The sequence below is a fragment of the Panthera pardus genome, unplaced genomic scaffold, assembly GCF_024362965.1.
Source record: "Panthera pardus isolate Hobbes unplaced genomic scaffold, ASM2436296v1 HiC_scaffold_20, whole genome shotgun sequence".
NCBI lineage: Eukaryota > Metazoa > Chordata > Mammalia > Carnivora > Felidae > Panthera > Panthera pardus.
The window spans coordinates 1,236,552-1,249,750 of record NW_026526766.1 but is presented as its reverse complement, the minus strand read 5'-3'; the positions used below and the strand labels follow the sequence as shown (position 1 = coordinate 1,249,750).

Here is a 13,199-nt window from a genome sequence, read left to right as displayed (position 1 = left end):
TTTGTGTTTCCAGTTGTGAATAAAAAATGCTTAGAAAGTGGTTACAAAACAGCGTGAACTGGACACGAGGCGCAGACTCGCCTTCTCCACGTGTGACGACACAGGGCCTGGCGTCGGGGTCGGGCTGGCCTGCCTGGGCTCAGTCGGGCTTCTCACTCTCAGAATCTAGAAAACAAAACCGCCACAGCTGATTACAGGCCCAACTCGGTCACACAAGGCCCTGGAACGTGGAACAGTGTTGCCAGCACAGACCTACTCCTTGGAGAGCCGGTGGCCCGTGACCCTCACATTGTGCAGGCCCCAGGCAGCCTCTGCCATCTGTCCGGCTTCTGCACGGGGTGACTGCCCAGGACCAGACAGGACTTCCCAGCACCTGCACATCTGCAGCGTCACACTCCTTGGGCACAGTGAGAGAAGCAGCAGCCCTGAGGTGCACTGCTTCTGAAAAGGGGGCTCCCCCTCCCTCCAAGAACACGGGCATAAAGCCTGACCACCTCAGCTGGCTGGGGCAAGAGACACCGCAAACCTTGAGTGTGTGCAGGGCACGTGCAGCACAGACCGCTGAGCATGATGCCATCAGGGGCGGGTTGGCTGCAAATAGCTGCTGAGCGCCACAAGGGGCCCCCAACAAACCTGCACCGGTCCTACGAGCTTCACCTCACCTCCCAAGCCTACGAGCCCAATGCTGATCCAGGAGAAGGTACAGAGGAGCCCACCCCCCGCCCCCGGTTCTGTCCACGGGTGAGTCGTGCCAACTTGGCTTTGTGCAACTTCAGCCAACATGGACAGGGGTCAGGTACCACTTAGTTGATCAGACTCACATCCTCCGTGGGGTGCAGCCCACTGCATGTCTACATGCAGTTCAAGTCCAGAGTAGTTGAAAGCCGAGCAAACAGGCCTGGAGGCAGCAAAGCTGGGTCCTCAGGTCCCACCTGGTGAGCACCCTGTGCAGAAGACGGGGGTCCTGCCTAACATCCCACTCTTGCCCCCTGACCCAGCTCAACATCCATCACATGTGGCTCCTGCTAGGAACACAGCACCCACCGTTCAATCCCCAGGCCCCCTCACTGCCACCCCAACCTCCTAGGCCAGGTGTCCATGGCAAGGGTGGAGCTGAGTGCTAAGCTGCACCCGGAAGAGCCCCGGATGCTGGCCGGTTCCGCTCTTATGTGGGCAGAGAGTAAGGAAAAGATGTTGTTCCACACTGTTTTCAAGCAAACATGTTTATTTTCCTCCTTCATATATACAATCTCTTGGGGATTCCGTGCCACTGACCATCCACGTACAAGGCCAGGACCCCAAATCTCACCTCTGGTGCAGCAGTGGAGAGGGGGGTGCATAGGAGAAAGGCAGCTTCCACCACCCCCAGGCGCACGAGATTCTCCACCAAGGGACTGAGGGGCACATTACAGAGAACAGAAATCTCTTACTACAGCATCGCGCCCTGCATAATCACCTAAGAAACTCAATTCTAACCGAATTGATGGAATAACACATTTAAAATAATTCAGCCAGGTCTAGTGAGGTCCCAGAGTACAGCAGAACTATATAGTTTTCACAGCTAGGCAGCCCAAGGCAGCTGCCTTCTGATAGGAAGTGGAAAAGATCTTGGCCATGAGGAGCGGGGACTTCAGCTCCCACGGGGGGCTATTTGGTGCCCATCTGGGAGGAGTCTCACCGAAATCTCCAGAAGGGGAGTACTCACGCCACAGGCAGGGCAACCTGTGTGCACACAGCAGAATGAGACCCAGGCCTCGCTGGAAACGATGGAAAAGGAAGAACGGCTGGCAGGAGGGTCAGCAGAAACCCAGAGCTGAGGGGGCGATGGGGCTTCTGCAGGGTGGATGCCCTGCCTATACCCCACAGGCTTTGGGTCAAGAGGGTGTGGCTGCTCATCTAGCACTTTCCAGCAGGCTGTGCACAGCCAAAAGCTGCTGCTGCTGTTTCTCACTAAGAGACCTACTGCTGCCAGCAACACTCTGTTCCAGTAACCACATGTCCCTGGGCAGCCTGTCGGCAGCATGCAGAGCCCTGCAGCCGGCGGGCAGGGGTGAGGATAGGGGTGTCCATCTGTCTGTGATCTGTGACCACAGAAGCCCAGAGAGGCCTCATTTACAACAGAAGTCAGGTTTTAGTTTCAGATTTATAAACCATTATCTCTGCGATTTAAAATGGGAAATAACAATATCAATGCACAAGCCAATTATAAAAATGAAATACACCTTTTCCAACGTACGGTTTTTTTTTTAAACATTTCTTTCCATCAGGGAACAGAAAAGCTGGAATTCAAGGCACTGTACTTCTGCAGGGAGATTACAATGTTCTAACCATCAGTTCAAGTACAGGAAGTGGGTGCGAAGGCTGCAAGTGTAAACCATGGGAACGGAAGAAGGAACAGGGTCTGCGGCAGTAAAGGAAGCAAGCGTTGCTGCCCACACGCTGGCCCCTCACCAGGCACCCATGGGCAGGCGGGGCAGAGGCCAAACCATAAGCTGGCTCCTCCGGACTGCTCAGTTCAGCGCATTCCAGTGGCCAAGCGGGAAGAGAGGGCTATGTGATTCGCAGTCTGGGACCAGGCGCGCTGACCACAGGTGGCCGCAAGAACACGGGAAGTGCAGGCATGCCTGCCGCACCCAAGCCTAGCCCCCTGGCGGGTCTCTGGCTGCCCACCTGGGCTGCCCAGGGCCCCCAGGACACTGGAGCCGGGAGCAGGATTCCGTAGTGGCCCAGAGGCTGCGCACAGGGCGGGGCTGGTAGGCCAGAAAGGGCAGTACCTGGCATGGGCAGGCCTGGGGTGGTTCCAGGAATGGCCGCGGTGGATAGAGGGCTGGGCGCTGGGGCCAGACATGGTGTCCCCACTGCTGCTCGAGAGGCGTTCATCTACAAGACAAGGAGAGGAAGGTACGTGTGGCTGCCAACAGCTGCCCCTCCCAGGGGTCCCCACAGATTCTCCATCCTCGGCAGAGAGTAGTCTCCAGGACCTGCCATCGGATGCCTTCTAATGGCTGATATCAGAGAGACAGCATGCGGCCAGGAAGCAGCCAGTGCCCTCTCTTGCTTCTTAAGCTGCAGCCTGGCCACCCCTATGCCCCAGCTGTCCTCGCAGAGCAGACCCTGTGGGGCCTGAGTCCTGAGGATGCAGTGGTGAGTGACTGCACACCCTACCCAAGGGCCTCCTGTTTGGTCAGGACCTTTATGTAAAGACCACAGCCTGGGAGCCTGTGGCAGGGCAGGCCCTCCACACCCCAGAGGAGAAGCAGCATGAGGATGAGAAAGTGGAGATGGTTGGTGAGATCAGCATGGCCAGGATACAGAAAACAGGCCACAAAGAGATTACAGCCTAGCTTCAACTCTCAAGGTGCAGACAGATCTAATAAAGCAACCAAAGAAAGACAGCACAGCCAAATGGAGCCGGCCCCAGAAATGCAAGGCTGCTGTCCCGGCGGGTGTCACTGCCCCTTGACCCCAATCACACACCAAGGGAGGACCCCGTCTGATGCTCTCCACAGATGAAGGGAGAGTGGCTGAGAAGTTCCATACTCTTTCATGGAAAACACAGCAACCAAGGCTGGAGGCTGCCTCCTCCATCTGTGAGGACCTCTGTGGAATCTGCAGCCAAACCTCCACTGCTTTGAAATGCTAGAAGCACTTCCCCCGCAGCTTGCTCTCCTCCCAGTCCGCACTGTGTGGGAAGTCCCAGCCAAGGCAAGAAAAGGAATAGAGTCATAGACTGGAAAAGAAATGAAACCATCCTCATTTGCAGAGGAAGGACTGTGTTTGGAGAAAACCAAAAGCCTGTACAAACTGATTTCTAGAACTAACAAGCAAACGTAACAAGATGGCAGGATACAAGGTACAGAATTCTATACACTAGCAACGAACAACTGGGAAGTGAAATTTAAGAATACAATTTCCATTCGCATTCCAAAACATCAGTTACACAGGAATACATTTCACGAAAGATGAAAGATGTGTAACACCTACAGAACTTTGCTGAGAGAAAATTAAAAAGACACAATGACACAGATGCCATGTTCATAGGAATACTTAGGACTGTTAATATGTCAGATTTCACCCAGTTGATCAACAGACTCCATTAAATCTCAATCAAAATCCCAGCAAGCTATTTTATAGAAATAGGCTGCTTCTAAAATGTGTATGAAAGTATTAAGGACCTAGAGAAATCAAATTCTTAAAGACTGATGCTGGAGGTTGTATTGTACTAGATATTAAACTTACCATAAAGCCGCAGTACTTAAGTATACTATCATAAGGATGAAAGAATTGCTCAGTGGGACAAACCCGTGAGTTCAGAAATGGATCTACACATACACAACCACCTGACCAACATCTGTACGATTCAGTGTGGAAAGGAAGGTGCTACAACAACCAGATATGCACAAAAGGAAAAAACAAAAGACTTGATCCCAACATTAAACCATACACAAAAGTTCATTTGAAGTGGCTTACAGGCCTCAATGCAGCAGCTAAAACTATGAAGGTTCTAGAAAAAAAGACAGGAACATAATATCGGGATTTGAAAGAGGCAAAGATTCCTTATATACACACAAAAAATTAAATCATTGTATAAACTGGACCACAACAATATTGAAACTTTTGCCATTTCATGTTCACCATTAAAACGATGAAAAAACAAGCCACAGACTGGTATAATGTAGCCATAGTATATAATGAACTCACTATTTAATAATCAAGAGATAATTCAACTTTTCAAAAGTAAAGATCACTGACCAGGCACTTTACAAAAGATGGCCAGTAAGACTATGAAAAGGAGCTCAAAAGCAAATGAAAACAATGTAAGAAACCAACTGCTAGGCCTCTGATTCTTTTTACAGGTAAATTTTCAAATAAAACATTCCACACACCTTAAAAAGCCAAAAGACAAAGCAATATAAAGGAAAACTATGTAAAACAGAACTGTAAAATACTGTTTGAAAGACAAGATTGAGAATTTTGGCAGAAAGCTGGAAACTTATAAAAAAGAATACAGCAGACTTCCAGGAAAATGTTGGGAGTAGGAGGATCCTAAGCTCACTTCATCCCAGGATACACCTAGATAACATCCACATGGGTGTAAATAACCCAGAAAGTGACCCAAAGACTGGCAGAACAGACTGTCCACAGCAAAATACAGAGAAGAGGTCACAATGAAGCAGGTAGTAAGGGTGGAGACATGGTCAAGATCCAGACAGACTCTCAGGACTTTCTGCAGGAGGGAGGGATGCCTCAGGCCTACAGAGGGGAGAGAAACAGACCCTCACCCCAGGCACAGAGAACCCACATGAAAGTCAGAGGGGCACAATTGCACCAGTCCTTCAAATCAGCAGGGCAGCACACCCGGGACTTCAAAAATTGGCCAGCTCAGCTGTGGGAAAAACCTGGAGGGTCAGGGGAAACTGACCCCTACTCTTAGCACAACAAATAGCCCTCCTGAGATATAGCATAAAAGCAGTGGTCTGAAAAACGCCTGAGTTCTAGATTTACTTACTAATCTCAGAGTATGTGCTGGAGGGGCAGGGATGTTTGGAAGACTTTTCCAAAAACAAAAGAGCTGGCGGGTGCCATTTCCTCCCCAACCCGCAGCCTAGATACAGACACCCATGGAAACCAGTGCAGCACGAACACTCCACCTAGGTTGCTAAATAGCATGCTCCACCCCTGCACTCTTCTGCAGATACCTACCTCTGACTGGACCACCTTCCACGCCTCTGATCCCCTCCTACAGCTGACCTGCACAAACCTTGCTAACACCACACACCCCACCCCACCCTCGTCCCCATGTTCTCCCACAGACCTGCCCCTCCAGTACACACTTGACCGGAGCTGATCATAGCAGTGCTACGAGTCTGGCAGTGTGCAGGCAGACCTGATGGGCCAGCACCACTCCAAAGTGACTCCTGCCAAGGGAGAAAGGATGATCACCACATATAGCAGTCCCAACTGTGGTCCCAGCTAGGGGCGGACATCTGGTCTGACTGCAGTCCCTCTCACCAACAAAAGCTTCCCAGGGAACAACACAGGGAAAGCACTCTGCAGTTCGGTGCTACTACATTTCTGGCAAATGCCTGGTCTGATGCATTTCAAGCCCAAGGCTGCCCTGGACTGGCCCACTAACAATACAGGGACCACACTCTACCCACAACAGGCAAAGAGCCACTGCAGACTACCAGTCTGAAGGAAAAAGCGGCTTAGCCACAACAGTGGGGTATACGCAGCACACACAGGAGACACCCCTGCAGCTCCAGGTTCTGGAGAACAGGGGACACTGCAGTACATGCCACTATAGGACCCTCTTCCTCATAAGGACCACTACCTTAAGCAGGAGATGTAGCTGACTTTCCTAACACATAGAAGCAGACACAGAGAGACAAAATGAGGAGACAAAGGAATATGTCCCAAATGAAAGAACAGGACAAAATTAGAAGACAGCTAATTGAAGTGGTTAAAAGTAATATGCCTGATAGAGAATGTAAAGTAATGATGAAAGAGGTACTCACTGGACTTGAGAAAAGAGTGGAGGACCTCAGTGAGACCCTCAACAAAGAGACAAACATAAAAAAGAACAGAGATGAAGAACTCAATCACTGAAATTAAAAATACACTAGAGTGATAAATAGTGGATTAGAGCAAACAGAACAGAGCAGCAACCTAGAGGACAGAGGAATGAAAAGCAATCTGGATGAAAAACTGGAGAGAGAAAAAGAATAATAAAAAATAAATATAGACTTAGGGAACTCAGCAAACCATCAAGTGCAGTAGTATTCACATTACAGGGATCTCAGAAGAAGAAAAGAGAAAAGGGGGAAGAAAAATCTTTCTATCTCAAGAAATAATCACTGAAAATGTCTCAAATCTGGGGAAGGAAAGAGAAATCCATATCCAGGAGGCACAAAAAGCCCCCAACAAAATCAACCCAAGTAGGTCTACTTGGTCTACACCAAGACACATAAAATTCAAATGGCAAAAAGTAGTGATAAAGAGAATTTTTAAAGCAGCAAAAAAAGAAAATGGTTACATACAAAGGAAACCCCATAAGGCTATCAGCTGGTTTTTCAGCAGAAACTTTGAAGGCCAGAAGGGAATGGCATGCTGAAGGGGAAAAAACAAAAACAAAAACAAAAAAAAACATGCAGCCAAGAATACTTTACCCAGGAACGCTATCATTCAGAACAGGAGAGATAATTTCCTAGACAAACTAAAGTCAAAAGAATTCATGATCACTAAACCATCACTTCACCCCATCCCATCCCTTCAACCATTTCTTCATCCTTAGAAATATTAAAGGGGACTCTTTGGGTGGAAAGGAAAAACCGTAAGTAGGAGGAAGAAAAGTAGGAAACACAAAACCAGTAAACTTAAGTATATCTATAAAAGTCAGTCAAAGGGTATATAAGAAGATGTAAAGTATACATACCTAAACGTGGGGGCAGGGGGGAGGGAAGGAGTAAAGAATCAGTTCACACTTAAGTGACCATCAACAATACAGACTGCTATATACAGAAGATGTTATATATCAACTTAATGGTAACCACAAATCAGAAACCAGTAACAGATATGCAAAAAACAAAGAGAAAGGAATCCAAGTCTATCACTAAAGAAAGCCAGCAAACTGTGAGAAGAAGACAGCAAGAGAAGAAAGCAACAGAGACTAACTAGAAAAACAACCATAAAACAAGAAACAAAATGGCAGTAAGTAGATACCTATCACTAATTACTTTGAATGTAAATGGACTAAACACTCCAATCAAAAGACATAAGGTGAAAGAATAGATAAAAATACAAGACCCATCTATATGCTGTCTACAAGGGACTCATTTCACACCTAAAGACACCTGCAGATTAAAAGTGAAGGGATGGAAAAGCATTATTGTGCAAATGCATGTCAAAAGAAAACCGGGATAGCAATACTTCTATCCAACAAAATACACTTTAAAACAATGACAGTAACAAGAGACAAAGAAGGACATCATATACCCATAAAAAGAGCAATCCAACAAGAAGCTATAACAATTATAAATATTTATGCACACAGCATGGGAGCACCCAAATACATAAAGCAGCTAATAACAGACATAAAGGAAGTAATCGATAGTAATACAATAATAGTACAGGACTTTAACACCCTACTAATAACATCAGTGAAGAGATCATCCAAAGAGAAAATAAACAAAGGAATCAGTGGCTTTGAATGGTACGTTGGACCAGATGGATCTAACAGATATATTCACAGTACACATTTTTACAAGTGCACATGGAACATTCTCCAGAATAGATTACATATTATGCCACAAAACAAGTCTCAACAAGTTCAGAAAGACTGAACTCATGCCATGCATCTATTCTGACTACAATGCTATGAAAGCAGAAATCCAGCAGCAGAGAAAAATCTGGAAAGAACACAAATACACAGACTAAATAGCATGCTACTAAACAATGAGTGGGTCAACCAAGAAATCAAAGAGGAAATTTAAAAAATACATGGAGACAAATGAAAACACAACAGTCCAAAATCTTTGGGATCCAGCAAAAGCTGTTCTAAGAAGTTTACAGCAATACAGGCCTACCTCAAGGAGCAAGAAAAGTCTCAACCTAACCTACATTGAAAGGAGCTGGCAAAAGAACAAACAAAAATTAAAACCAGTAGAAGGAAGGAAATAGTAAATATCAGAGCGGAAATAAATGAAACAAATTAAAAAAACTAAAAACAACAATAAAACAATAGATCAATAAAATCAGGAAGTGGACTCATCAAAAGAGAGGGGGGTGGGGAGGGAAAGTGGGAGAGGACTCAAGTAAAATCAGAAATGAAAGAGGAGAAATAACAACCAACACCACAGAAATAAAAGGATTATAAGAGAATACTGTGAAAAATTATATGACAAATTGGATAACCTAGAAGAAATGGATAAATTCCTAGAAAAATATAGGAAATTTGAACAGACTGATCACCAACAATGAAGTCATGTCAATAATCAAAAAACTCCCAACAAACAAAAGTCCAGGAACAGATGGCTTCACAGGTCAATTTAACCAAACATTTAAAGAAAAGTTAATACGCTGTCCTCAAAATTGTCCAAAAAATAGAAGAGGAAGGAAAACTTCCAAATTCATTCTCCAAGGCCTCTACAAGCATTACCCTGATGCCAAAACCAGATAAAGACATCACAAACAAAGAGAACTACAGGACAATATCTCTTAACAACATGCAAAATCCTCATCAAATACTAGCAAAATGAATCCAAGAATACATTAAAAAATTATGCACCACAATCAAGTGGGATTTATTCCTGGGTTGCAAGGGTGGTTCAGTATTCAGAAATCAATCAACATGATACATCACAAGAGATATCATACTATCAACAAGAGATATCATGCTATCAACAAGAGATAGCATAAAAACCATATGATCATTTCAATAGATGCAGAAAAAGCATGATGAAACTCAACATCTATTCATGAAACAAACTCTCAACAAAGTGGGTTTAGAGCTAACATACCTCAAGATCATAAATGCCATATATGAAAAACCCACACCTAACATCATATTCAATGGGGAAAAACTGAGAACTTTTCCCTAAGATCAGGAATAAGACAAGGATGTCCATTCTCACCACTTTTATTCAACATAGTACTGGAGAGGTCCTAGCCACAGTAATCAGACACAAAAGATGACATGATAATATCACAGAAAACCCTAAAGATTTCACCAAAAAACTGAACTGATAAACTGTTTAAAGTCAAGTTGCAGGATACAAAACCAATATACACAAATCTGTTGCATTTCCAGACACTAATAAGAAGTAGCAAAAAGAGAAATTAAGAAAACACTCCCATTTAGAACTGCACCAAAGAGAGTGAAACACCTAGGGAAAAAAACTAAACCAAGTAGGTGAAAGACCTGTACTCTGAGAACTATAAAATAGTGACGAAAGAAACTGAAGATGACACAAATGGAAAGATATTCTATGTTCATGGACTGGGAGAACAAGTATTACTAAAATGTTCATAGTACCCAAAGCAATCTACACATTTAATGCAATCCTTCTGAGAATACCAACAGCATTTTTCACAAAACTAGAACAAGTAATCCTATTGTATGGATTTGTATAGAACCACAAAAGACCCCAAATAGCCAAAGCCATCTTGAAAAAGAAGAACAAAACTGGCAGTAGCACAATTCCAGATTTCAAGATACACTACAAAACTCTGGCAATCAAAACAGTATTGTACTGGCGCAAAAGTAGACACATAGGTCAATGGAACAGAAGAGAGAGCCCAGAAATAAACCCATGATTATATAATCAATTAATCTCTGACAAAGGAGGCAAGAATATGCAATGGGGAAAAAGACAATCTCTTCAACAAGTGGTGTTGGGAATGCTGGACAGCTACATGCAAAAGAAAGAATCTGGAACACCTTCTCATATCATACACAAAAATCACTCGAAATGGATGAAAGACCTAAATATGAGACCTGAAACCATAAAAATCCTAGAAGAGAACATAGGCAGGAATGTCTCTGAGATTGGCTATAGCAACAGTTTTCCAGATAATGTGTCCTGAGGCGAGGGAAACAAAAAGCAAGATAAACAATTGGTTCTACATCAAAATAAAAAGCTTCCTGACAACAAAGGAAACAGTCAACATAACTAAAAGGCAACCTAGTAATGGGACAAGATATCTGCAAATGATATATCTGATAATGGGTTAGAATCCAAAATATAGGAAGAAGTTACACAACACCAAAAAAAAAAAATCTAATTAAAAATAGGCAGAATACGCTAACAGACATTTCTCCAAAGAACACATATAGATGGCCAATAGACATATGAGAAGATGATGTTTAACATCACTAATCATTAGGAAGATGCAAATCAATGACATACCACCTCACACATGTCAGAATGACTAAAATCAAAAACACAAGAAACAAGTGTTGGTGAGGATGTGGAGAAAAAGGAACCCTCATGCAGTGTTGGTGGAAATACAAACTGGTGCAGCCACTATGGCAACAGTATGGAAATTCCTCAAAAAATTAAAAATTGAATTTCCCTACAATCCAGGAATTCCACTACTGGGTATTTACCCAAAGAATATGAAAACTAATTCAAAAATATATATGCACCCGTATGTTTACTGCAGCATCATTTAAAATAGACAAATTGTGGAAGCATCCCAAGTGTCCACTGATAGATGAATGGATAAAGACTAGGTGGTCGGGGCTCCTGGGTGGCTCAGTCGATTGAGCCTTGACTTCGGCTCAGGTCATGATCTCGTGGTTTACAGGTTCGAGCCCCGCATCAGGCTCTGTGCTGACAGCTCGGAGCCTGGAGCCTGGAGCCTGCTTCGGATTCTGTGTCTCCCTCTCTCTCTGCCCCTCCCACCTCACGCTCTCTCGCTCTCGCTCTCTCTCTCTCCCCTTCAAAAATAAATATCAAAAAAAAAATTAAAAAAAAAGACTAGGTGGTAGATACCTACAATGGAATATTAATCAGCCTAAAAAAGAATGAAATCTTGCCTTTTGCAACAACATGGATGGGTCAGAGAGGGTATAATGCTAAGTGAAATAAGTCAGAGAAAGACAAATCCCATATGATTTCACTTATATATGGAATTTTAAAAACAAAACAAAGAAAGAGACAAAAAACCTGACTCTTGACTGAGAACTGATGGTTACTAGAGTGAGGTGGCTGGGGGGGATGGGTGACATAGGTGAGGGGATTACGAGGACACTTATGATGAACACTAAGAAATGTACAGAATTTGTGAATCCCTATATTGTACCCCTGAAGCTAATATAATACTGTACGTTAACTATACTGTAATTTTTTTAAAGGGTATAGCAGATGTGGATGGTGATTTTCAACTTAAATAATAAATTTAAAACTCAATGAATAAGATTAAAAGCAGTATAGACACAGAGACAAATATGGTGAACTAAAAGATGTGAAGAAGGGGTACCTGGCTGGCTCAGGGGGTTAAGCATCCGACTCTTGATTTCGGCTCAGGTCATCATCTCACTGTTTGTGATACTGAGCCCCATATCGGGCTCTGTGTTGACAGTGCAGAGTCCACTTGGGATTCTCTCTCCCTCTTTCTGCCCCTCCCCCACTCATATTTTCTCTCTCTCTCTCAAAAAACATTAAAAAAATAAAAGATCTGAAGAAGATACCCAAACTAAACTATGAAGGGACAAAAGATTAGAAAATATGTAAGAGGGACACCTGGGTGGCACAGTCAGTTAAGCATCCAACTTCAGCTCAGGTCACGATCTCACAGTTTGTGAGTTCGAGCCCCACGTTGAGCTCTCTGCTGTCATTGCAGAGCCTTCTGATCCTCTCTGTCTCTCTCTTTCTCTGCCTCGCCTGTTTTCTCATTAAAAGAAACAACAACATTAAAAGAACAGCACATTAATTTTCACATTAAAAGAAACAACAACGACAACATGTAAGGGACCAAGGACAGAGTTATATGGACTGGAATATCAGCAGAATAAGAGGGAGAGGAGAGTGGGTCAGCAGTATGGGAAGATATAATGGCGGAAAAACATCCATATTTGATTGAGAAATGAAACTGTGGAGTCAAGGAGCCCTTTGAAGTCTAAGCAGAATAAAAATGTATATTCTTAGGCATCTCATAATAAATATTCTAATTAAATGAAACGTATTAGAAGCCAGAAGAAAAAGAATTATCTTCAAAGTAACAACAGACTGGCAGCTCACTTCCAAGAAAAACAGGAAAGCCACATAACAGCACAATGAAAATATCACAACGCTCAGAAGATTGTTGCTAACCTAGAATCCTATACCCACTGAAAATATCCTTCAAGAATGACAATGACATTAAGACATTTTTAGACAAAAATGGAGACATAAGTCATTGGTACACATATATTAAAGGAAATCCTGATGGAAATAGATCCTAGAGGGAAGATTAGTGGCAAGAAAGAATGATGGGGCACCTGAGTGGCTCAGTCGGTTGAGTGTCCAATTTTGGCTCAGGTCATGATCTCACAGTTTGTGAGTTCAGGCCCTGCATTGGGCTCTCTCCTGTCAGCATAGAGCCTGCTTAGGATCCTCTGTACCCCTCTCTGCACCTGTCCTGCTCATGCTCTCTCTCAAAAATAAACATTAAAAAAAAAATGAAAAAAACACAGTAAATATGCAGATATAGGTGAA

General features: G+C 43.9%; 1 protein-coding gene across 1 annotated transcript in view; it reads right to left on the bottom strand.

Moving 5' to 3' along the window:
• Positions 1-200: 200 nt before the first annotated feature.
• WNK2 (WNK lysine deficient protein kinase 2) overlaps positions 201-13,199 on the bottom strand; it is a 131,596-nt gene continuing 118,597 nt past the window's right edge. The window contains 2 exon segments of the mRNA XM_053907699.1: positions 201-1,394; positions 2,775-2,880. Coding sequence (XP_053763674.1) covers positions 1,306-1,394; positions 2,775-2,880 — 195 coding nt within the window. The 3' untranslated portion in view covers positions 201-1,305.